Genomic DNA, 27,291 nt, shown 5'->3' on the forward strand with positions numbered 1-27,291 from the left:
CAGGTGGGTTAAGGCGTGCGACTCGTAATCTGAGGGTAGCGGGTTCGCATTCCCGTTGCACCAAACATGTTTGCCTTTCCAGCCGTGGGGACGTTATAATGTGACGGTCAATCCCACTATTTGTTGGTAAAAGAGTAGCCCAAGAGTTGGCGGTGGGTGGTGATGACTAGCTGCCTTCCCTCTAGTCTTACACTGCTAAATTAGGGGCGGTTAGCGCATACAGCCCTCGAGTAGCGTTGATTGAAATTCAAAAACAACAATCAATCGTTTCAATTTGAAAGTAAATTTATAGGAAGTACAATTATATTTAGGACAATTATAACCAGTAATTGTTACGTTAGGTTAGATTCGTTGTAGTTTAATTAGAAAAACTTGGTTTCAATGAGCTCTATGACGTCATACGCATCGAGATTTAGATGCACGTCAGATCTGGCTTAATAGTTTGTTATTTGGCTTTAAAATTTGTTAAAAAACAAATTAAAGTAATAGGTTACCTTTCTTTAGAAATATATATTATTCTAGTAGCTGAGCTTTTTTTCCACAAATCTTTATTTCTGACTTCGTTATAGCAACACCAGTCTTATGTCAGCATGTCATTGTATGATGAAAAAACTCAAGTTCTTGAACGAGTTTTCATTAAGCTGTTTTGTGTCCGTGTAAATACTTTTGAAGTGCTAAAGATATAAGAATATGTTTTAGACAAATTAATTAGTTGTCCCCCTTATAATAGATGTGGCTAAATATCAGTAATAAATCTGATACGAGTAAAAATCTTCCTAAGCCTAGGCCTAATAAGAATTCATCGGCGTTATTGTCGTGTGCAAGCACTTCAACGCAGGATGATGCAAGAAGTAGCGAAACAAGAAATAGAAGAAAGTGTGATGAAAGTTTTATTTAATACAGTTTTACATGGACAGGTAATGAAGATGGACTTAGTGGGTTGTGTGATGAATGTAGAATAGTGTTGAGTAGCAGTAGTTTGCATCCAGCAAAGTTAAAACGGCATCTACAAATCAAACACTCCCAATTAAAAAATCCAACTTCCGAGTATTTCAAAAAAATTCATTTAAATGCAATCCGAGTATGTATCACTTATTATTGTTTTAATTCTCATAAAAACTAATTTTTCTTATAAGATATGTATTCATAGTTGTACTGTAATGGTAGGTTAGATGTCTTTACAATGAAAAACAAATGATTTATTTAGTAACTTTTTAATACTAAAAAAAAACCTTTTTTCAAAACAATTTGTTTTCAAAATGTTTTCCTCAAAACTAGATCATCTTGACCATATACCATTATTATTATTAATAAAATATGATAATGCTAAAATGATTTTGGGGTCTTCCATGACATTACATCTCATGTCAGCAAGTTCTGTAATGTTCTGTCTGGAGACTGTGCATCTTGATAATAATCTTGAACTATAGTTTTTATTCCAAACAGTTTCATTATAAATCTGCACACTTTCTCCAATCCATCTTAGGTACAAGAACAATGTTTTTCCATAACTGTTTCAACAGTTCGTTTGCATAGAAATTCATTGGTGCTGTATCCAGTGACTTGACTAGGATGTCTTCATATGGAATAGCTTGAACCCTGCTTCATTCCCCAGCTGCTTGAGGTACATGAAAGTTGAATAGGAGATATCAGTGGAAGTCTAATCTTGGTGTATTCATGTTCCATTGGACTCATTTCCAGATGATGATCCTTCTTGATTATGTTGAATAATATTGCCTTTGACATGTGGATTGCTTTGCTAACTGACCATTTTTTCATGACTTTTGTCATGCTACAAGATTCCATACTTTGCTTATCAGTTTTGGGATGTGACTTATTCTTGGTTTATCTGGATGGTCCTGATGTCCAAAGTTGATCCATATTCATTTGTTTTTTAACTACTATTAAGTATAAGAAACACCCCAGACTTGGAGATTGTATAGTTCTAATTTGAGCATGTCATTATGATCTGAGAGCATGAATTTCTTGCACCAAAAAGGGCTGTTACATACTGATCTCAATAACAACCAGTATTTAATGGTAGTTTTACTACCTATAAAAATGCCAACCAGTGTCAATAAGTAGTTGTGATACATGCCATTCCACCCTGAATATATAATGTGTGACTTGTTGATTTGCATATTTACAATTGTTTTAATATAATGTGTTCCATCCTGAACAAGCTATATGCTGAGAAACCAATTTTTCTGTACTTTTAATATCTATCAGTACAGTGATAGACCTCCCAACTGATTGGAACTACTATTTATTCCTACAGCTCAGAACAGTCTGTTGCCTCAGCTAGAGCATCAGTCATGGTCTATGATGACCTCAGCCAGCAATGGTTACCTAGTGGATCCTCCAGTGGACTTTCTAAAGTACATATTTACCAACATATTGTTCAAAACACCTTCCGAATTGTTGGAAGGAAACTTCAAGATCATGAAGTAAGTGGACTTGTTGATTGGCTGAAGTGAGTACTGTAAAAGCATTATTACAATGCTTTAAGATGTTAATAATAGTGAAAACCTTATAAACAGATCAAGAAGGTTTAAAGAAAAAAACAATATTAAATTAGTAAATGTTTGTAGTTAAGGAACTTAAGTAATATTAAGAGGAGAATGCACTGATTTCTAAACAGTATTTTTATATTAAAATCTAAGATTACAATTGCATGAACTCTGATCAGATATGATCTCAGTTTTTATTTACCTGTGGTTGTATTGGCTTTGTGGGCTGTTGTATATTTTTTGTGTGTAAAAATAATCATAAAAATATTTATTTAAGCCATTTTTTTATTGTTATTATGTAATTTTCAGGTTGTCCTAAACTGTGCAATTCTAAAAGGATTGCAATACAACCAGGCAACCCCAATGTTTCATCAGTGGAGAGATAACCGTCACGTTCATGGTCTCAACTGTAGCAGCAAAGATGATGCTTGTATTTTTGCATTACCCATGTTGAAGGCTTTGGAAGCTGTTGACAAGAACAGTAAGTATGTGCCGATGATACTGAAAGTTCAGAAAGCTTGAGCGAACTATGTTGATTAACAGATGTTAATTGCAACCTGTTGATGTTCATCTCTGTAGCTATTACAATCATGTGTGTCACGCAAGAGATAAAGATAGGCTATAGCAATGTGGAAATTAGATGGTGATATTAATACATTGTCCTGTTTGAATTATTTTATGTATTTTGGTCTGAAATGGAAGCCTCACTTAATAATCTCTTAACATTTTAATGTACAAATGAATTATCAGAATTCAACACCAAAGAAAATATGTATTTAATTTATCCTGGGTTCAGTGTTAGCTACACTGTAGGATGTTGAAAGTTCTTAAAGTTTATATAGTTACATTTGGTTACATATCAACTCAAGCTTGACAAGAAACCAGTTAGGAATATTTCATATGGTGATTTCCCTAGTTGTTGTCTTGCTTATGATCTAAGGTTTTGGTCTCAAGGAACTGATTCCAACCCAACTGCATTCTGGCACTAATGTGAAGTGTTGTAATCCATTTCTTATGCCCATTTTATTTGATGTCTCTAACACAATTTAAAGTAGCAGATAAAATTGTTTAGCTTATTTCATCAACTCTTCAGTCCAGCCTTAGCCTAACTTAGAGCATAAACAGGGTTATTGAGGAGCATAATCCCAAATGGGATAGCATCACTAGCTTTACTAATTGTGATGGCTTTCTCTTTCATATTTTTATTTTTATTTTATGAAAGCCTATATAACAGTCATGACTTCCTCATTGGTGCATTACTGTTAAACTGTTCCCTGGTGGTTTGGGGTAAACTGAGGGCTTATAATGCTATAAAAATCAGACTCAAATACCCTTGGTGAACTGAGCACAAATAGTCAATTATTGAGCTTTGTGTTTAACAGGAAAAAAATTCTTAAGTGCTTCTTTTTCATAACATACAAAAACATATTGTGGTGTTTTTATTATTTGTTTGCTAAAAATTCATATAGAAAATGTTTAATGAAAAGCATGTTCAATGAAAAACAAACAAACTAACAATATGTTCAGAATAAAAATAAAAATAATAGACCTTGTAGTAATGGATTCTTGTCTGTTTAGCAAATATTTGGAGAAATAGAACTCTTGCCAAAGAAGTTCCATTTGTTAGGGTTTTTGCATTAATGTTTCTACTGTATATTTAAATATTTTACTCAAGTATTTTCTTCCAATGTTTTTGTTCTTTGATCAGTATTCTCAATGTTCATGTTAGAGCCTGTCCAGGTGTTTATGGTGCTTGGCTGACAATTCAAGGATCATGGGTTTGAATTCCTGTCCCACTAATCATGCTCCCCCTTTCAGCCATGGGGGCATTATAATAGGATAGTCAGTCCCATTATTCATTGGTAAAAGTGTAGCCCAAGAGTTGGTGGTGGATTATGATGACTAGCCAGCTTTCCTCTAGTCTTTCACTGCTAAATTAGGATTGTGTAGCTTTGAATAATTTTCAGAACAAACAAACAATGTTCACGTTAAAAACATAAAAAGTAGAAAACTGACTCAGACTTGAAGATTTAAAATAAAAGTTTTGTGTGATAATCAGAATAAAACACTGAATACTGTTGAAGTGTCAACAAAGTTGAAACTTTTTTGAGTGTTCTACGTATGTTGAAACTTTTCACAATCTTAATAAACATTTCTGATGTTAAGATTTTTACTCAAATTTCATGCTTCTAAGATCTTCACAGTCACCAGAAGTGTCTCCACTTCATCAACAACAGCAACCAATCTATCAAGTCCAACAGTACCAACAACGAGTCAATGAACAAATTGGCCAGCCAATTCAAAATGGCCATGTAGAAACACGTCTGGTATGTTCCTTTTCTCTGTGTCTGTGTGATGCTCTTTTCCATCAGAATCATGTGTATGGTATGTTCCTTTTCTCTGTGTGATGTTCTTTTCCATCAGAATCATGGGTATGGTATGTTCCTTTTCTCTGTGTGATGTTCTTTTCCATCAGAATCATGTGTATGGTATGTTCCTTTTCTCTGTGTGATGTTCTTTTCCATCAGAATCACGTGTATATGTTCCTTTTCTCTGTGTGATATTCTTTGGTTGGTTGGTTGGATGGTTGATTTAGTGTTTTATGGCACAAAACAGCTAGTCTATTTGTGCCAAATGTCCGGTAAAAAAGTAAAAATAAATTAAATGTAGTAAAATACATAAAAGGGAATGAAGGTAAAACAAAACAGCATTGAAAAACAGAAAAAGCATAAAACCAATGTTGACACCTAGTTTACAATGTTAAGGGAGAAATCAAAGAAAGAGAAGTTGTATAGGACTTTCTGTAGCATAATGGTAATGATCATAACCCACCAGGAAGACTAACAGGTAAGTACAAGAACCACCGTCAGTCACCTGAAGTTGGTCTTTCCAGTCCTGGATCTGGGTTGTGTGTCATTATGGCCAGTACCAAAAGGTAAAGTAATAAAAATGTTAAAAGACATGCAGCAAAATTGTAATAACAACTCGCCAGGACAACTAATGGATAGTTCAAATAGATAGTTCAAACAGCAGCGTTAGTCACCTGAAGTTGGCCTTTCCAGTCCTGGTGTCGAGTGATTTAATGTTTTGGCCATTTTCCAATTTGAAATTGAACTAGAAAGATTGAGACTCTTAAAAGGTAACAACAATTAAAAAGGTGTAATGAATAAATATCAAACACTTAAATAAGATTAAAAAGATTAATGGCCATTAAAAAACTAAAAACTTTATCAAGGTGGACAGTGTCACCATCACCAATAACACTGTCCAATGTTACAGACAAACCCTGGGACAGAACATGTTTAAAATAGTGCCATCACTGAGAATCGTAATGATGGCAAGAAAGTAAAAAGTGGCTTACAGTGACTTGAGTGTTACACAAACTACACACTGGTGCAACAGTTCCAGATAAAAGAAAACAAGGAGATAAAAAACTGTGACCAATGCATAGTCTAGTTAGAACAACTTCCTCCTTCCGAATCTTACGGAAGCTAGATAGCCAAAGCCCAATATGGGGGTTTATTTGGAAAAGCTTGTTGTCGCCTTGCTCACTCCAAGTGGACTGACAGTTGGCACAGAGCCGAGCCTTGAATACAGGACCATAGTCCATGTATGGAATAAGCACAGTGGTGATAGTGCCAGAGCAGACAGATTAAGCTGCCATGTCTGCAAGCTCGTTTTTACGAATACCAACGTGGCCTGGTATCCAGAAAAACAGGATAGAAGTAGATGTTAATGAGAAATGGGCCACTAAAAATATCCAAGGACAGACCCAGTTCATCCAATTGCACCTGGATGAAGGCCAAAAGGAGCAATAGCAGATCGGCTGTTCTGAAAAAGTACGGCCCACTGAGGAAGGAAAACACATCCCCAGGTGGGATGCTTTGGTAAGGAATGAAGTTTTGAAAAATATAGTAAAGACAGTTGCAAACGGCAAAGGTGCAGAGAAGGTTCATGAGATTCTACGTATAAGTTTTGAACTGGGGAGGTGCAGAAAGCCCCAGTGCAGAGTCAAAGTCCTTGATGATAAATGGGATCCAGCATCTATAAGGCCGAGGGTCTGGCAGAGCCATAGATCATTGATCCATAGTCGAGTTTTGATCGAATAAGAGCATGATATATCTTTAACATAGAACATCGATCCGCTCCCCAACTGGTAGTAGAGAGCACACGGAGGATGTTCAGTGCTCTTGTGCATTTGACCCGTAGCTGCTTTAAGTGTGGTATAAAGATCAGCTTACGGTCAAAAATAAGCCCCAAGAACTTGGTCTCAGGGACCACTGGCAGCAAAACTTCACTGATACAGAGTTCAGGATCAGGGTGAATACCCGTTTGCAGCAAAAGTGCATGCAAGTGGTTTTAGAGAGACAGAAATTAAAGATGTTCACCATGGTCCACTTCAGTACATGATTGAGGGCAGTTTGTAGTTGCTGCTCATTATATCTCATGTTTGACAACTGACACAAGATGTGAAAGTCATTGACACAGAGTCCGTTTGCAACAGTGAGAAGGAGTTGTTCAGTGATGGCATTAATCTTTATACTGAAAAGTGTGACACTCAAAACACAGCCCTGAGGGATCCCAAGTTCCTGCAGAAAAGAATGAGAAAGTGTCGAACCCACACAAACTTGGAATCTCCTGTCCATTAAAAAATTTTTAATAAACATGGGTAAATGGCCACATAACCTATATATATATATATATATATATATATATATATATGGAGGTCTCGAAATATGCCATACCTCCATGTTGTGTCATTAGCCTTCTCATTATCAAAGAATATTGATACAAGATGTTGTAATTTGAGAAAGGCTTCTCTGATTGATGTTTCAAGTCGAATTAGGTGGTCCGTAGTGGAGTGCTGTTGTCGGAACCTACACTGGGTGGGTGAGAGGAGGTTGTTCGATACAAGGAACCAAACAAGAAGAGCATTAACCATCCTCTCTGAGGTCTTAAAGAGACAGCTCGTCAAAGCAATTGGACGGTAGTTTGAAGGAATCTTGGGATCTTTCCCAGGCTCAGAGAAAGGTAAGATAATAGCCTGGTGCCAGGCATTAGGAAAAACATTCTCCTGCCAGATCCGGTTAAAAACAATTAGAAGAATATCAAGAGAGGCAGGAGAGAGATAGGGCAGCATGTCATAGTGTACATCATCAGGTCCAACAGATGTACTGCCAGACCGATGAAGGGTCATTTTCAGTTCCACCAGTGTAAAAGGACAGTTATATTCAAAGAGACAGTCAGTTCGAAAGGAAAGAGGTGAACGCTCTGCCTGAGTCTTGATGGCCAAGAAGGTGGAGGAACAAGCAGAAGTGCTAGACACCTAGCAAAAGCTTTCACCTAAAGTATCGGCGATGCTCCGGACATCAGTTACCTCTTGACCATCAGAGAGTAAGATTGAGAGGGAGACAGAATTGTAGTGCCCACTGACCTTTCAAATCCTGTCCCATATGACCTTGGAACTGGTGGTAGAAGATATGCTAGTTGTGAACTTAATCCAAGATTCCTTCTGACTTTGACGTCTTACCCACCTTGCATGTGCATGGGCCTGTTGGAAAGCGATGCAGTTCGAAAGTGTGGGATATCTACGGAAAGTATCTCAGGCCAGTTTATGAGCTTTCCGTGCCATGTGGCAGGCAGGATTCCACCACGGATGAGGATATCGTGGAAAACGTGTCAAGGTTTTAGGAATACACTGAGCAGCTGCTTGTATAATACAGTCAGTTACTGCTGCCACACAGTTGTCTATTGATGGCTGACTCACGATGGCGGGATCAAGTTTTGCGTGAGCAGTGAAAGTGGACCAGTCTGCCTGATCCAGCTTCCACTGAAGCATGAGGGTAGGGTGGCAACCACCACAGCCAGTCTCTCTCAAAAGTATAGGAAAATTATTTCTGCCTAGTGGGTTATTGTCAACCCTCTATGAAAAATGGGAGAATAAAGAAGGGGAGCAAACTGAGAGATTAATAGTGGTAAAGGACTGCCTAGGTGTGTGAAAATAAGTGGAAGAACCAGTATTGAAAAGAGAAAGATTGTGAGCAGAGAGCATATGCTCTACAGAGCAACCCCTCCTGTCAATAACAGCATTTCCTCAGGGGGTATGATGTCCATTAAAGTCCACCAGGATTAGAGAAGGAGACGGCAACTGTTCAACGAGAGCATCAAGGTCTGATTGATCATATGTCTTTCCAGGGGACAGGTACAGAGAACAAACAGTGATGATATGATCCAAGGAAACGTGGACGGCTACGGCCTCCAAGGGTGTATTGAGTGACAAAGACAGGGTGGGCACATGCTAATCAACCAACAGTGCCACCCCACCATGTACTCATCCATCACACAGCCTGTAATTTCTGTACAGAGAAAACTGCCAAAAGGTGACTGTATCGGCAGGTTTCAGAAATGTTTCTTGTAAGGAAAGAGATACAGGATGATAGGAAGCAATCAGTGTTTTGATGTCATCAAGATTAGAATGTGAACCTCGACAGTTCCATTGTATTAAGGTGGCCATTTTTAATGGCAGGTAGGGAAAGTGGCTGGAAAACCATTCTGTTTATGACCACGTCTTTTCACCTTACTGTCCTTATTCAGAGGAGGTCTATCGACCTCCATGGATCCAGCCATGGGTCGATTGGGCAGGTCTTTGTTATTGGAAGGGGTTCCAGTGACTGAGGACGCAAATGAATGATTGTTTTGCATCTTGGGGTGGGAGAAAAAGATGTATCTGAAGAAATGCCTGTATTTGAAATGAAAGGATGTGGATCTTGGGGTTTGTTGGAATGTATGGGAGGAACAGAAATGGGTGTTGAAGTTGGTTCATCAACCTATTTAACCATGGAAGTCAAAAGGCTTTTCATTTTTAAAACGATTCTCTTGGAGGCACAGAGAGATCTGTCTGCACTCCCACAGTAGTTGTGGAACGAAGTGCAGCAGCATATTTCCAAGATGAAGAGGCGGACAGCAATTTCCGAGCCTCAGGATAACTAATGTTATGAGTCGTTTTCAAATGCTGCACCTCTTTTCCTCTAACCATTTTGGGCAAGAATGAAAGTAGGAAGGGTGAGAACCATTGCAGTTGATACAATGTGGGTCTGTGTCACACTCATAGGCATTGTGGTCCTTGCCACCACAATGAGTACGTCAGGGAACCACGACGTGACGTCTTTGAGTGGCCGAGCCTCTGACATTGGAAACATCAGAGGGGGTTTGGAATGTATGGCCATACCCTGCAATTTAGATAACTTACCTTGATGGTGGCAGGTGCACATGGTGATGTAAATGTGAAAATGAGGATATTTGTTGGCAGTGCAACTCCATCTTTGTGAGTGGAGATGCGTCTCACTGAAGAAACTCCTTGAGTGGAGAAATCAGCAAGAATTTCTGACTCGGGGACATTCTTCAAATCCTTCTTAACAATAACTCCTCGTGATGAATTCAAGGTAGCATGAGGGGTTATCTCAATAGGTACATCCCTATTGCCTTTGAATTCAAAAGGAGTTCACTGTGTTGGGATGTGGATGTTTCAACCAATATGTCTCCAGATCGAATCTTCTTTACTGACTTTGGAGAGCCAGCAAGTCCCTCTAGTCCCTTCTGAAAAAATGGGGCACATTTGCCTGAAAGGTTTTTCTGAAAAAGAATGTAATATAAGAAAATGAGGTACGTGTGTTACAGATGTTGAAGATTGCTGCTCAGAGTCTTCAAGACGTGGTCTTTTACCTATTGACTGTATTTTTACTATTTTATTTAAATTTTTCGTAGGAGGATCCATAAGAAAAAAGAAAAATTTCAGTACCCACTGACCCCACCCACCATGAAGCCCTACGAGGGTACACACTACAATGTCATGCAAGGACATTGCAGCAAAGCCAGGATTTCGTGAGTACTATACTCAAACATCAGCATCAGACACAATGTCCACAACACCTGTTGAGAACTTCCAACACTGGTACTTGGTTGACGCTAGCCCAATTGGACCAGCCGATTGACCCAAGGGGGCCACCCAAAGGTTGCCCGTCTACAGGAATTCAAGGCCAAAGTGGTGTGTTAGGGTTGGACCCCTCAACCACCAGGATCCTTTCCTCCTCTTCACGGGTCGCCACGCACGGCAAACACGTGGGTGGATATTTAGATCCCAGAGGAGGTAACCAGAAAGAATAGAACCTTCCCTGGGAGGTCCCCTCACCACGTACAGGAATCCACACCGAGGGGGTGATGTTCTTTTCCATCAGAATCGTATGTATAGTATGTTCCTTTTCTCTGTGTCTGTGTGATGTTCTTTTCCATCAGAATCATGTGTATAATATGTTCCTTTTCTCTGTGTTATGTTTTTTTCCATCAGAATCATGTGTATGGTATGGTTCTTTTCTCTGTGTGATGTTCCGTTCCATCAGGATCATGTGTTTGGTATGTTTTTTTCTCTGTGTCTGTATGATGTTTTTTCCATCAGAATCATGTGTATGGTGTGTTCCTTTTCTCTGTGTCTGTGTGATGTTCTTTTCCATCGGAATCATGTTTATAGTATGTTCTTTTTCTCTGTGTCTGTGTGATGTTCTTTTCCATCGGAATCATGTTTATAGTATGTTCTTTTTCTCTGTGTCTGTGTGATGTTTTTTCCATCAGAATCATATGTATGGTATGTTCCTTTTCTCTGTGTGATGTTCTTTTCCATCAGAATCATGTGTATGGTATGGTCCTTTTCTCTGTGTGATGTTCTTTTCCATCAGGATCATGTGTTTGGTATGTTTTTTTTCTCTGTATGTGTATGATCATTTCCACCAAACATTTTATTGTTGATATGGAGAGCTGTTAAATAATTAGTTTTGTATAGTATGTAATATTGTAGTCATTAGTAAGTTCTGATCAAGTCACCTACACAGATCAGAACTAAAAATTAACACAGAAAATAGTATCGTTAGAAATACAAGTTTCCAAAAAATAAAAAGTTGTAAGATTAGAATGTATAGATTCATCACATTGGGTATCTTACAAAATGTAATGGCAAGAGACTTCTCTAGCACCACCTTCTCCTTATCTTATTGGTTCCCAAACACTTCCCAGACAATGTTCTTCTAGTGGTTTTCCCGTCTCATTGGCTGCTGCTATTCAAACAGTCAATCTGAGGACAGTGAAGGTAGAGTGGTCCAGATTGTTTAGGTGCTATTAGTTTTATGATTAACCATCTTGAAAGTCCTCTAATATAATAATTCTTTTATTTAAGTACATCACTGGAGATGATGCAGATAACACATTTTAATTGTTCAACTACTGAAGAGTTGGATTTTTAAGCATTGTTTGTTTTCAGCTTGAATTTGTTTTTATAGGGTTATGGACCTTTAATCTTTTTCTACATTTTATTGTTATATTAAAATAGATGAACGTGTTGCAACTCATTATAATGCAAAAGCATACTTATTAAAACACACATCTTTCCAAGAATAAGAAACATTACCTTTTAAATATTTTTGTAAGATTCTTACATTTGATCATCAAGTGTTAACTTATACTACTACTGAGTTTTTAATCATCAAAACTTTAAAATCTACTTACATAAAGAATTTCACACATCAGTGCTTTTATGTCTACTAGACTTTAATAGGGTAGTTCAAAGATGAAAATTTAAGATGGGACTTTAAAAAAATTGCCATGCATTTTTTCTCAGATTGTAATAACTTTAATTGTAAATTAACAAACAGTTTATAAACATTATGAAGTGGTTTTATTCTGAAAAAAGAAATATAGTTAAAACCACAGAGGCATCAAATATATTAAAATTAAAGAATGGATTGAACAATCACCAACTTTCTGATACAGTACATTAAATTCACTTGCATAATTAGCAATTTCCGTTTAGTGCTGCCCTCTATTTGTAGACTATTGTATACTTGCCACAAACCTTTTTGCCTCCCCTCCATTAGAAATGAGACATCCCATAGTGTCTCTCACCTTGACTATCATGCAACAACCCTCCACCAACGAGAGTAACACACACTCTTGTTATGCATGTGACTCCCTCTATTCTATGAAATTATTGATTCTCATTTTCAGTGATTGTATTTGGACATTTTGAAGTTTTCTCTTGTGTGCTCCATCATTGCAATAAACTCCTGTATTACAACTTTCCTGTACTGACTTGATGAAGGGCAACCATTGTTCCAGTAATAAGCTTCTGAAGCTGTTTTTTTTTTCATAAAGCCAAAGAACTTAACTTCAATTTACTTTCCAGTCTTTATTTTTTATATTTTTTTTAACATTTGTATTTATCTACCAAACAGTTTATTTCAATTATTATTTACCAAGAATTCTAGGATTATTGTCACCACTCTGGGTCTCTTATCTACTATAAGCACTTTTTCACTGGCTGAGGATGGGGGAGACCTGTCATTAGATTTATCTCTGATTATTAGCTAAGAGATTGACCATTATTTAGGTCAACCATCTTTCTGCTTTGCCCCATTCCTGCATGAACAATTACAATCTGTTCATTCTTATTCAGATTTAGATAGTCTTTTTCCCTCACTGGATTGCAACCCATGTTGTAAGCTGTATGATCTAATGGAAAATGCTAGCTTGAAACATGTTCCTTCTTTGAATAAAAAATATAAGAAATCTGACAAGTGTTCAGTGTTGTTTAATTAAATTTTTTTTGGGAAACAAGCTTTTCAACAAAACAGAAAACTAATCAATGAAGTATGTTCCCCCCAAATCATTTCATTATACTTATAAATCATTTTGATAATTTACTATTATGTTAACATAATGCATTTCCATGCACAAGTATTGTTACAATCTCCTGGAATTCCCCGAATTGTGATTATAAATGCCCTCTGTGTTTACGTGTCTGAAAACGATATAACATGGTCTGCTCCAGTTGGATTTATGGATGAAATAACTAAAATATTGGCCAGAAGGTAACTTTTTCTGCACTAAAAACACAATATATGCAAACAAATGTTTGTTAAAGTGGTCAACTACTACAGACAAGGAATGCATACAACACAACTTTTTTTTATTTTTATATTAAGGTTTATCCTATATTTTCTTTCCATCTGCCAGTGATAAGGTGTGGTAATATATTTTCATTATAATCTTCACATTTGGTAATGACTAGAGATCAAGTAACATGATGTCTGTTAACTTTTATTCATGCTGAGTAATGAGTCAAAAAGGTGGAAGTACTAATGTGTGTCTTATGGTTTGACATGTTGATGCCAATTTACCAAAGAACTGTCAAAGATAACTGTTCCTAGTTTGGAGCTGATAGACTAGAGAAAATGCAGCTAGTCAATAACACAATACCAACCTTTATGACTTGGGCTAATCTAACTGAATAGTGAGATTTCATCATAAATCTTATAATACAACATCTTAAAGCTTTAGGTGAGTGATCTTATGGCAATGAAATATAAGCATGGACTATCATATTCATAGTCCAGAAGCATTGAAAAGTGTGATACGATACGGTGATGGATGTATTGAAAAGTGTGATAAAGAAAAATATTTAGAAAATGATGAAAATACAGAGGTGGAAATACTGAGATAGTGATAACAAAAAAGATATGGAGGTAACAAGAAGTTTACAGGATACACAGATGGAAGTGTCAAGAATTGTGACAATGACAAAATATTGAAACAGAATTTGTGAACAGATTACTGATACAGAAATGTCTCATTTCAAACAAATTGTTAAGTAAAGAACAAAGCCTATTTTGAACAAAATGTGATATGTAACACACTTTATAAGATGTCAATGAGTGTACAGGTTTGTGATTTGTTTCAGAATGATTAAATTCATGGTTATTAGAATATCTTAATACTTTCAAACACAGCCAGAAAGAACACTAGAAATGAGTACTGATAAACTTGTAATATTACTTTACGTTGTGAGAGTAATTAATGTATCATTAATCTGTCTATAGAGAGAGAGGTAAAGAATAAACTTTAGTTTGGGCTAGTTCATCTTATAAACAATGAAAAACCACCTTTACAACTTATTGTCACTGCTACTCAGTATTCACTGGTCTGTGGAATTAAAAATCTATCAGTTAGTTGTTTTCTAGATAAACTGAAAATGTTCTTTTTATATCTCTCTCTCTCTCTCTTTAGAAGAGCACAAGTGGAGAATGGTCAGTATAGACAAGTAAGTACAAGGCTGTCCTGTCATGTTGAGAAATTTATTGTTGGGAAATTACTAAACTGAGTTACTTCAACAGTTGAAACAATTTATTGCAATTAGAACAAAATAAAACACCATCAGGTTTCTACTGTTAATAAAGTTTATTGATAGTACTTTAAAATGCAAAAACTGGTAGGTTTAAACTGTTGAAAAACGTATTGCTGATAGAGCATAATAAGAAAAGTGTTTGGTTTCTATTGTTGAATAATTTATTGTTGGTAGAATGCTATACATAAACTGATAGGTTTCAGCTGTTAAAATATGTGATTGTAGATGTACAAAATAGTTGATTTGAACTATATTTTAACATAAGGAATGCTACAATGTCTAAACCATAACTCACTTTTAATTTTAAAATTACTTGGCACTTGTGTAATGTTCAGTATTAAAAACTATTTTATATTGCATGATAATTTATTGGTATTTCAATGTAATTTTGTAACTGGAAACTGTCTTATTTTTATAATTGTATATAAAATAATCATTAATTCTTGTTTGTCTCTAATCATTTTAAATTGTTTATAAACATTTCTTATTTTGTTTTTCCTCAGGTGTTAATATGGTTGTCAGTTGGTTTTAGGAACACACCAAGTACACTGTTAGTATCAGTAATTTGATTACTAATGTGAAAACGTGTCTGTTTGTGTAACACAGGACCACTAAATATTTTTATCAGTTTGTTAAAAGGTCAATACCTTTTTTGTCTCACACAGGTATGTGGTATTAATTATTCAGACTTTTAAACTTTCACTTTACAAAACTACTTTACTAAAATATCCAACAGGTATTTTAAAGAAAGCCTCACCTTGTGTAACTTTTCTAACACCAGGACGGAGAGCTCAACAAATGAGGCATAGATGGAAAAAAGTCTTGAGGATGAGCGAGTTCTATTAATGGTTTCAGTTCTGAAAAATGTGGTGGTTCAGAGACACAAGGTGGGTGAAGAGTGTATTTAAGTTGAGAAATTATAAAAACTGTAAAACTGTAACAAAATGAAAACCTTTATTCTTTTTAATTTAAAGATTTTACGTAATAGAATAAAGTGAATGTGATGGAACATGGTCAACTATTAAAATGCTAAACCAGTTGATGTACGAGGTGAAAATCATAAGCTTGGTTACTGCACATACATAGTTATAGATCTGTTCCTATGTTATGTGGTAAATACCAGAGTCCTGGTTAGTGTTGTGTGTTCAGTAATGCAGTCACATTTCTTGTTTTATGTGCTAAATAATTTAGTCACCTTTACTGTGTTATGTCTTAAGTAATATAGTTGCAATGTGTGTTAGATATTAAATAATGGAGTGACATTTTTGTTTTATGTGTTAAAGAATTTAGTCACCTTTATTATGTTGTGTTAAGTAATGTAGTCACCATTTCAGTGTTAGATATTAAGTAATTTAGTCACATTTTCTATTTTGTATGTTAAATAATTTAGTCACCTTTATTGTATTACATGTTCAGTAGTATAGTTACCATTTCTGTTAAGAAATATAGTCACTATTTTTGTATTATGCATTAAGTAATATAATCACCATTCTTTTATTACATGTTAAATATAACAGGAGTTTCTTGGAGTCACTAGAAAGCACAGACAAGCGTATAGCTAGCAGAAATCACTTAGTAGCTGTAGACAAACTGAAATAGGACATATTAATAAAAATCAAGAAGGAAATTATAAAAATGAAACAAGATATTGAAGGTAAGATTCTTCTTGTATCTCAAATGTGGATAGAGTGAGCCGTTTTGTAAAATGTGAAACATTGATTACTAGACATCTACTTTCTGCATTTTATATATTTCTAATTGATAAATAAACTATTCACGAGGCTGAGGGGTAACTAATACTCAGAAGCAATGTCCTTTTAATGTACTTTAGTTGTTAGTGGACAGATGTTTGTTTATTTTCATTGTAAGTTTTATATACAATATATAGAAATGAGACATTTATATTTGGAGTAAGCAGATAATAATGGTCATTCTTACAGTGATATTCTAGGCAACACAATCATTGTAAGTTTGTACTAGATAGCTCTTGTCCTCTTAAACTAGATAGTAGTTTGGTTACTGTGCTAATTCTTCTATAAAGAAATTTCCCAGTGTTAATTTTAACCCTATAATAACTATTATTACTGAAGTGCCCTCAATTATGTTTCTTAGTACAATATTTCATCATCATTAAAGTAAAATTATAATTCTACTTCTAAAATTACATTGTTTAAACATTTTGTATTAAAACCAGAAAATTGATTGGCTTTGAAATCATAGGTTGCTAAGCAGAGTTTGAATGAAGTCACATACAGCTTCAGAGGCATGCTTTAAGTTCCACTTAGAATAAATCGTTAACAGCAAGAGTTCCCAACTTATGAAGAAACTCTTCCTAATCTTTATAAGTAAGAAAAATATAATTGTCTTCATTACTGGGATATTTTCCAGTTTTCTTACAAATACATAGCTTGCCCTGACTGTAGGTTGCTATTGATTAATATAGTTTAGAATAATCACAAATAATCAGACAAGTTTTCAAATAATGTTAGATATGAGCAATAAAAATGTATACAGAGAGTAACAGTAGAATAAATGGAAGTAAAACTTTTGTGTTGAAGTTCCATTTCAATTAGCAACCTGATGTGGACCCCAGGGCAAATGACCAAGACATTCAACACACATAATTGATTTAAAACTTGTACAAGTAGTTTTGGAAGAAACTTAAACCACTTGTTTAATCTTTTGTGAATTGTATATTTAAAACTTGTACAAGTAGTTTTGGAAGAAACTTAAACCACTTGTTTAATCTTTTGTGAATTGTATATTTAAAACTTGTACAAGTAGTTTTGGAAGAAACTTAAACCACTTGTTTAATCTTTTGTGAATTGTATATTTAAAACTTGTACAAGTAGTTTTGGAAGAAACTTAAACCACTTGTTTAATCTTTTGTGAATTGTATATTTAAAACTTGTACAAGTAGTTTTGGAAGAAACTTAAACCACTTGTTTAATCTTTTGTGAATTGTATATTTAAAACTTGTACAAGTAGTTTTGGAAGAAACATAAACCACTTGTTTAATCTTTTGTGAATTGTATATTTAAAACTTGTACAAGTAGTTTTGGAAGAAACTTAAACCACTTGTTTAATCTTTTGTGAATTGTATATTTAAAACTTGTACAAGTAGTTTTGGAAGAAACATAAACCACTTGTTTAATCTTTTGTGAATTGTATATTTAAAACTTGTACAAGTAGTTTTGGAAGAAACATAAACCACTTGTTTAATCTTTTGTGAATTGTATATTTAAAACTTGTACAAGTAGTTTTGGAAGAAACATAAACCACTTGTTTAATCTTTTGTGAATTGTATATTTAAAACTTGTACAAGTAGTTTTGGAAGAAACATAAACCACTTGTTTAATCTTTTGTGAATTGTATATTTAAAACTTGTACAAGTAGTTTTGGAAGAAACATAAACCACTTGTTTAATCTTTTGTGAATTGTATATTTAAAACTTGTACAAGTAGTTTTGGAAGAAACATAAACCACTTGTTTAATCTTTTGTGAATTGTATATTTAAAACTTGTACAAGTAGTTTTGGAAGAAACATAAACCACTTGTTTAATCTTTTGTGAATTGTATATTTAAAACTTGTACAAGTAGTTTTGGAAGAAACATAAACCACTTGTTTAATCTTTTGTGAATTGTATATTTAAAACTTGTACAAGTAGTTTTGGAAGAAACATAAACCATTTGTTTAATCTTTTGTGAATTGTATATTTAAAACTTGTACAAGTAGTTTTGGAAGAAACATAAACCACTTGTTTAATCTTTTGTGAATTGTATATTTAAAACTTGTACAAGTAGTTTTGGAAGAAACATAAACCACTTGTTTAATCTTTTGTGAATTGTATATTTAAAACTTGTACAAGTAGTTTTGGAAGAAACATAAACCACTTGTTTAATCTTTTGTGAATTGTATATTTAAAACTTGTACAAGTAGTTTTGGAAGAAACTTAAACCACTTGTTTAATCTTTTGTGAATTGTATATTTAAAACTTGTACAAGTAGTTTTGGAAGAAACATAAACCACTTGTTTAATCTTTTGTGAATTGTATATTTAAAACTTGTACAAGTAGTTTTGGAAGAAACTTAAACCACTTGTTTAATCTTTTGTGAATTGTATATTTCTCTTCTCATTTGTTTACCAGTTATTATTTTCTAATATGTATTTTCTTTTATAATAACTTTTGTTGGTTTATTATTAAAGTTATCAGAAAAGAATTCACCAGAAGGTAGGATCTAATGAACCAAGAAACAGGAAGACCAACATTTTCACGTCACTGCTTCCTAAACAAAATATATATTGCCATCCAAGAAGATAGTAAGTAATTGTGTGTTAGTGTAAACAGTGGTCATATTTCTTATTTACATTGACAATTTATGTTTGTACTTGAATGTCAGCACTGTATTTTTACACTTATTGCAGTTTCTACGAGTTGTTAAAAGGTTTTGTTAAATTCTAGTATATAACTTATTTACATTGAACAGTTAATCTTAGCTGTGACATGTTCTATGTTTGAAACATTTCTGGTGTTTTACTGTCTTGGTTTTTTATTATTTTTAACTTATACAAAACTGTGCTCATTCTCTGATGATATTCTGTTTTCATCCTGTGGTCTTTATAAATAATTCCTGAACTGTTTTTTGTATATTAACTGTTTCTCATTTATTTTACTGAATCTAAGTACTCGTGCCATTTTGTAAAACACCTATTTTAAAGCTGTGTTTTTTTTCACTTCTTTTATAAGTGGATTTCTCTAACTAACACTATGGACTTCAGAGATTGAACTGTAGCTAAGATAACTGTTATTTGGAAAAGAGCTAGAAGATGCAAACTGTTGTAGTCTAGTGGTGCACATCCATTAAGGAACAAACTTTACTAAACTGTGTATGAGTACATTACCAAACAAAACTAAAGTGTATATCATATATACCAGTATATCACCACACAATACTATTTTTATATGGTATTCAACAACATGATATTACTAGAAACATTGTTTTCATTTCTAATAATTAAAATTCCACTGGGAGAAACATAGAAGGTTCTTTAGTAGTCTTCACAGTATTGATACTGGTACTACCTTATAATCACGTGGGTATTTAACACTCATTTCTGGTGACTTATCTCCCAAAAGTGACAACTTTGTCAGCTAAAACTATTACATTTGTTTCTTAAATATCTTATATCTATTAAATCTTTCCAGTCTAGAGTCTTGTGGGTTTTATTTCAAGGGCAAATGATTTTATTAAGTTTCAAAAAAATTATAATTTCCTTCCTGAAATCATACACAAATTAAAACTTGTTCAGATCTAGAATGTACATATAACCATAAGTTTTCAAGCCATGAACAAAACACATTAACATGCAAGTGCTGAAGCCCATAACGTGCCACACCTTCACTGCCTGCAGAGAGTTGTGGGAAGGTGACTGCTCTCCCAAGTTAAAATAAAAAGATGAAAAAAAGGTACTATCAAATATATAAAACTGATGTTTGTTTTGGATGAAGTAGTAAAAACAAATTCCTGATGTTTAAACTTCTTGTCTGGATAGATAAAAACTTGATACCATCTGGGGTCTGTGTACAGGTTTGTTACTTTTTAATTTCTTTAAGTTAGTGATGTTAAATACTGTAAAAATGAAAAAAAACTAAGTTTTAACATCAGTATCTGAAACTAGGATTGTTTTCTTCCTCTAAGTTTAATCATTGTCATAACTGCCTTTTATACTGATATAGGTTGTACATTTCTAAATTTGTAGTCATTAAGTGAGAAATTTATGTCTGACACATGCCTTAATTCAGGTAACTGGATAATTACTAAATAATTATAGAATTAACTTTTATAAATAAGATACAAGTGAATATTACCTATTTATATTAGTTCTAGTGGTTTGTGATATATTGCAGAATTCCTTTCAACAAAGTGCATTAGCACCTGATGTAATTAGGTCTGTGATTGTTTTATTATTAAGAAGAGTATGTGAAACGTGGATATCGGGCCAACTGTTAACAAGGCATATTGTGTAATGCATTGTCTAAAGCTAAGTCACGTAATTTTTCTTTGATAGATTGTTTAGGCAGAGTATTCATGCTAAAACTTTGTGGAAAGGACAGCAGTTACCTGTTCTGGAGACAAGTGTAGAGGACAATGTTTCAAATGTCTTCAGGACCTGAAGATGAAAGGCTGAAGACTTTCAAAATGTCATCCTCTACACTTGTCTCCACAACAGGCAGTTGCTGTCCATTCCAAAGTTTTATCAAGTCATGTAGTTGTTTTTATTGCATTAGGAATTGTAAATGTAATATAGTATAAACATTGTTTGGTTTACAAGTTACTAATTGTTATGAATGCAAACATAGAAGTGCCAGAATAATGTCATGAGGCCAAAAAGGGTTAAAAATATGGCAGATGTGTGTTACATATTCAAAAGAACCTGGTATGACATTTAAATTTTGTTTAGAATATATAAAAATTTAATGCAAATAAGATATTTGGATGATTGCAAACAAATGTTTCTAACTATTACATCAACAGGGTTGCTAAATGCTTCTTAGCAGTACATGTACGTCAACCGTAAATTAACAAATTAGGACCAATTCATCATGTTGGTATCTTAGCAACAAATTCACTTACAGGAAACGTTAATTTAATTTTTAAAAGAAAAACCACAATCACAAAAACATAATTCCTTGATAAGTCATTCAAAAGAAACAAAATATGTTAATTACATTTAATGTCTGTTTTTATCCATCATCAAGGTTAAATTAATGTTCCAAAATATTTGTGTTGAAATTAAAATTTATCAACATTTTTAAAAGAGCTTATCAGAACCAGGTTTATAAATGCAACTATCATGTAGGCTTATCCAGGGTAGAAAACCTAATTTTAGATTTTTTTTAAACTGACATTCTGAATAGTTGTTAGAATTTCATTCTGAAATGCTTTGACTTTTGTATGAGAGTTTTATAATGTCACACTTTAGAATTTTTAAAGAAACATATTTTTGAGATTAGAAATAAAAGATTTTTTGTGTGGCTCAAGAATTTTCAAAGTAGGAAATGAAAATACTTATAATGTATGTAATGCATGATTAGAAACACCATTAAATTAGCATTAATGACATGGACAATGTGCAACTATAACAAATTTTTGTACTTTATATTGATATGATAGAAATGGACTGGTTTCATCTTAATATATTCATCATATCAAAAGAGGTCATACAGTAGCGGTAGAAAATATTAACAGGTATAGACCTCTTTTATCTTGTATGTTTTTATTTTTTTTAATGATACAATTGAGTACAAATCAACACAAATAAATATTAAGTCTATAACCAAAGGATATTTTATACGTATATGCTTGTATGTGTGTGTGTGTGTGTGTATATACATGCATAAAAAATATCACTAAATAGTTTTGAATATATATGCACTGTGAATTTTTTATGAAAAATATTTTTCAGAAATAATTACTTAAAATAAGTACTTACTTCAATGTTCATTCCTCAAGAAATTAGTAACAGGCATTCTAAAATGTGTTGTATTTATATTAAATATATGGTTCACTTTTAAAAATGGTACAAAACAGTTGTATAATTTGGATTCATATCTGTAAGTAGAACAAGCTAACCTTGCTACAGATAAGCTGAAATTGAGTTTAATGCATTCACAGATACCTTCTGTAAAAAGATTTAGTTTGTATAGACATTTTTCCATAGATTTGAATCAGTGAACAACAGCTATCAATCCAGCACTCATCTGAAAGAAATATAGATCAAAATTGAAACTCTACACCTACACATTGTTTTTCCTATTATAAGCTGTATTATGTTTTTAAACATAGGTTGTTGTTATGTAACTCAATTTTTTTCCAACTAAAAATGAAAGATTTTCATTTTGGATTTCTCCTGACAAAACAACTTCATTGAATCCTTACATTTTGTATGGAAAATATCTTAGACGTTTCTGTTATTTGTTAATGTATTTATAGAGAAATATATAAACAGCTTTATAGTTGAGAAGTGTATTTAACAAGAACATATGTTAAGAACATTATTCATTTCTAAACAAAGATTATAATGTGAACCACTTAGTTTGAATTGGAAAAATTAAGACTGTTAATATTTATAAAACTATTTTTTGTAATTTTCAGTTTGTTATTTAGCAACAGAAAGTTTGAATACATAATGTGATAAATAATGAAGTATCAACCATTATCTGGTTCTGGTGCTTAACTCACAGTTTGAGAGCCATGGATTCAAATTCCTGTCCCACCAATCATGTTTGCCTTTTCAGTCATGGGACATTATAATGTTCTGGTCAATCTCACTGCTAAATTAGGGACAGCTGGCACAGACAACTCTAATGTATCTTTTCACAAAATTCAAAACAAACCAACCATTTAATGACCTCAGGTTAATTTCTTTTTCCCCATGGGTCCAGTGTTTTACTGTCTAGAAATAAAAAAATAGCATGTAGACCACATGGGTTAAGTTTAGGTATGATACTACAGAAACACTTTTCCAAAATGTTTGGTTTATCCTCCTACTAGGTTTTTTTAATAAATAAATAACATTGTTGCTTTTTTGAGAGGTATTTTAATATATAGTTCAGAAAGTTCACTTGTCTTAGATTTCATTTAGCTTTCAATTTCTGGGACTTTCAGGTAGTGTACTAGTGTTTTCCAGTAGCTCTCTTGATTGTCTGTTTTAGTGAAGGATCTAATTTTTATAAACTGAAGTTTACTTTCATATATTCAAAAACACTACCTTGTAACAAACTTGCTACAGAAAGTCATCTAAACCATTTCAAAATGAGTCTTTTTTTGTTTTAAATATTTATAATTAATTAAACTGCATATTTTTCATGTAGAAAAGGTTGAACCGAGTAATGGTTGATTTATCATTTATTAGTTTTATCTTGTTAAAGTATTTAATAAGCAGGGAATTATCTAACATCCAACTTTGTAATAACCCTAGGATTGGAGAGATACATGTAAAACTGATACATCAGAAACTGTTTTAAATACGACTTGGAATATGAAAAAGACAGCATGACTTCAAGGTATTGCCAATCTGTTCAATAATAAATGTCACTTCTTTCTGTGAAACTTGTCTCATTTCTAGTTAAAAGCCATTCACATTTCACTTTTAAAACCTTCAACCAGTACTTGCTGTTTACTCCTGAAAACAATAGTTCTCACTATAGAAGATTTTTGGACTATAAGAATTGGCACATGAACTCCAGATGTTCCAAGAACTTGTACTTTAATAAAACTATTATTTAACAAAGTACAGGTCTTAATTGCTTCAAAGGTAGCCAGAAGTGTTTCACTCCCAACATTTGAAATAATGTGAATATACTGAACACATTTTGCCATAATGAATTAACATTTTAGTATCAGAACTGTAAAACTTAAAGTATTATTATAAACATTTTTAAGTATCCAGAAGATCGTACACAAAATGTTGTTTCAATGTAAAATTCCCCTGTACTTTATTACCAACAAGTTGTTGTACTCATGGTTTATCTCAATACAATGACCACACATGTCCTTGTCACACTGACTTACAATGTTACTAGTCCCTTAACATTCTACCCACGCTCAAAAAACTGTTATATCTTGTAACTCACCAGTTTTACAGCTCTGACTCAGGACACAGTTTGCACCTGATACATTTTTAAAACTTCTCAATGTTTCTTATTTAATTACACAACGCTGCAAATTTAAAAATACATGAAAGCTGTTTTGTTTTTTAACAACAGATTTTCCATAATTCAGTTATGCAGGTTTCGAAAATAATATTAATTTTTATATCATGTAAGGTTTTTCTGCAGATCGCAAAGAAAATAAAACTTATTAGATCAAATTTACATTACTTTATATGACTTATTAATTAATGTACCTCGTGGACATTCAAGCAGATTTGTCTGAAACGTTGTAATAATTCCTACTTTGCAACTATTAATTAATATCCCGGAAAGCTTCACTTCAATTCTTTATCTTTGATTAAATATAATGTTTACATATCACAAGCTAACCATAAAATTTAGCTATCTTTCTCGGTGGTTACGTCATCAATCACACATGACACCGTCTAACATTTACTGTCTATATAAATCCTGTTATAACTTGTCAAATACACTTGAAGTAGTGGTTGGCAGACCTTATAACGAAGTCTAGGAATATATAAATTCAAACTAGCAACGTCGGTAATATTACCTTAAGAAATTTACAACGGTACCGATAAGTTACGAAGTACAAACACTAATTTCGAAGATAACGCAGGCCTGCGATAGTTTTGTCTTGAAATGTTTACATCTTCAATAATTCCTGTACGATAAACCCGAAAATATTTTTCTCCGTCACGTGCAGATTTTACACAAAACGTCATATGTACCTTTACGTAAGTTAATTATTTTCATTGAACTCATTTTGTCGTATTTGAAATGTTGACTACTGGTTATAGATTTTTCTAAACCAATCACGACGTGAGACTCTAATCGATCGTTCTAGAACCCAAACATAATAATAAAAAAATGTTCATTGTGGCATAGGAAATATTAAATTTGATATAAGTGAGAGTTTACCCTCCCAATTTGTAAAAAAAAAATCCTTATGCGACAGAAAAAAACGAATATTATCGAAATCTGCGTAGCTGAATTATGAAAGATCTGTTACTAGTCAAGTTAATATTAATAAAAAAAGGGCTAATAGCTCAAGCGAATATTTGCAATAGTCTTTAAATAATCAAATAACATCTGTGACGTAATGTAACGTATTTGTTGTTAAATGATATTGAATATCCGATATGGATAAGATACATCTGGAAGGTAGTAGCAAACAAAAGAGAAACTACTAGAAGAGAAAAGACTTATTATCATTAATTAGATACGGCCAAAACACAAGATACCTTTAAGAAACGAAGAGTCATTTTAATTACACGTACCTTGTAAAGGATACAGGAAGTTCACCTTGTAAATATTCAAACGTAAAAGGCATTCAGTAGTTGTCAAACTGCGTAAGATTCACGTCCCACTATAAGCATGATCACAACATTTGATATACTGTCGGACAACTTTGTGGTGATAATATCTGGTACAAGGCCAACTAGAGTGAGCGACCTCTATACGAATAACTGAAAATTCCTGCATTTCAAATAAGAGAAGTAAAGGATTGCAAGCAGTAAAAACTTCCTACATGATGAGGTCCTTCAAGAAGAGTTCAAACATGACAAAGGGAAATGGAAATAAAACAGTCGCTTCACATGGAAACATTCATTACCAAATTAAACAGTCCCTTCACATGTGAACATTCATTACCAAATTAAACAGTCACTTCACATGTGAACATTCATTACCAAATTAAACAGTCACTTCACATGTGAACATTCATTACCAAATTAAACAGTCACTTCACATGTGAACATTCATTACCAAATTAAACAGTCACTTCACATGTAAACATTCATTACCAAATTAAACAGTCACTTCACATGGAAATATTCACTACCAAATTAAACAGTCACTTCACATGTAAACATTCATTACCAAATTAAACAGTCACTTCACATGGAAATATTCACTACCAAATTAAACAGTCCCTTCACATGTGAACATTCATTACCAAATTAAACACTCACTTCACATGTAAACATTCATTACCAAATTAAACAGTCACTTCACATGTAAACATTAATTACCAAATTAAACAGTCACTTCACATGTAAACATCACTTACCAAATTACAAAGTCGCTTCACATGTGAACATTCATTACCAAATTAAACAGTCACTTCACATGGAAACATTCATTACCAAATTAAACAGTCACTCCACATGTAAACATTCATTACCAAATTAAACAGTCACTTCACATGTAAACATTCATTACCAAATTAAACAGTCACTTCACATGTAAACATTCATTACCAAATTAAACACTCACTTCACATGTGAACATTCATTACCAAATTAAACCGTCACTTCACATGTAAACATTAATTACCGAATTAAACAGTTACATCACATGTAAACATTCATTACCAAATTAAACAGTCACTTCACATGGAAACATTCATTACCAAATTAAACAGTCACTTCACATGTAAACATTCATTACCAAATTAAACAGTCACTTCACATGTAAACATTCATTACCAAATTAAACAGTCACTTCACATGTAAATATTCACTACCAAATTAAACAGTCCCTTCACATGTGAACATTCATTACCAAATTAAACACTCACTTCACATGTAAACATTCATTACCAAATTAAACACTCACTTCACATGTAAACATTCATTACCAAATTAAACAGTCACTTCACATGTAAACATTCATTACCAAATTAAACAGTCACTTCACATGTAAACATTACTTACCAAATTACAAAGTCGCTTCACATGTGAACATTCATTACCAAATTAAACAGTCACTTCACATGGAAACATTCATTACCAAATTAAACAGTCACTCCACATCGAAACATTCATTACCAAATTAAACAGTCACTTCACATGTGAACATTCATTACCAAATTAAACAG

General features: G+C 33.3%; 1 protein-coding gene and 1 long non-coding RNA gene across 10 annotated transcripts; one reads left to right on the forward strand and one right to left on the reverse strand.

Moving 5' to 3' along the window:
- Positions 1-411: 411 nt before the first annotated feature.
- Positions 412-23,850, forward strand: LOC143226778 (protein enabled homolog). 9 transcript variants are annotated; one of them, XM_076458183.1, is made up of 9 exons: positions 412-1,081; positions 1,487-1,624; positions 2,279-2,447; positions 2,820-2,991; positions 14,619-14,652; positions 15,473-15,623; positions 16,254-16,390; positions 18,944-19,057; positions 23,720-23,850. In XM_076458183.1, the coding sequence occupies exons 3-6, from the start codon at positions 2,316-2,318 to the stop codon at positions 15,543-15,545; spliced, it is 411 nt and encodes a 136-aa protein (XP_076314298.1). In that variant the 5' UTR covers positions 412-1,081; positions 1,487-1,624; positions 2,279-2,315; the 3' UTR covers positions 15,546-15,623; positions 16,254-16,390; positions 18,944-19,057; positions 23,720-23,850. The 9 variants fall into 9 exon arrangements, with proteins under 9 accessions (XP_076314298.1, XP_076314293.1, XP_076314299.1 ...); XM_076458178.1 differs by lacking the exon at positions 1,487-1,624 and adding an exon at positions 21,913-21,987; XM_076458184.1 differs by having other exon boundaries at positions 412-917.
- Positions 21,999-25,960, reverse strand: LOC143226779 (uncharacterized). Its single transcript, XR_013014735.1, has 2 exons — positions 25,691-25,960; positions 21,999-23,194 (listed from the first exon to the last, which is right to left on the reverse strand). It is a non-coding gene; the product is annotated as an uncharacterized LOC143226779 (long non-coding RNA).
- Between the last annotated feature and the right edge of the window lie 1,331 nt (positions 25,961-27,291).

This window comes from Tachypleus tridentatus, chromosome 9 (assembly GCF_004210375.1).
Source record: "Tachypleus tridentatus isolate NWPU-2018 chromosome 9, ASM421037v1, whole genome shotgun sequence".
Classification (NCBI taxonomy): Eukaryota; Metazoa; Arthropoda; class Merostomata; order Xiphosura; family Limulidae; genus Tachypleus; species Tachypleus tridentatus.

Bases quoted from the DNA above. Each gene is read 5' to 3' on its own strand.
- LOC143226778 (XM_076458178.1), top strand. The intron at 2,448-2,819 runs GTAAGTGGACTT...TGTAATTTTCAG, and splicing joins GGAAACTTCAAGATCATGAA to GTTGTCCTAAACTGTGCAAT. The intron at 14,653-15,472 runs GTAAGTACAAGG...AATATCCAACAG, and splicing joins AGAATGGTCAGTATAGACAA to GTATTTTAAAGAAAGCCTCA.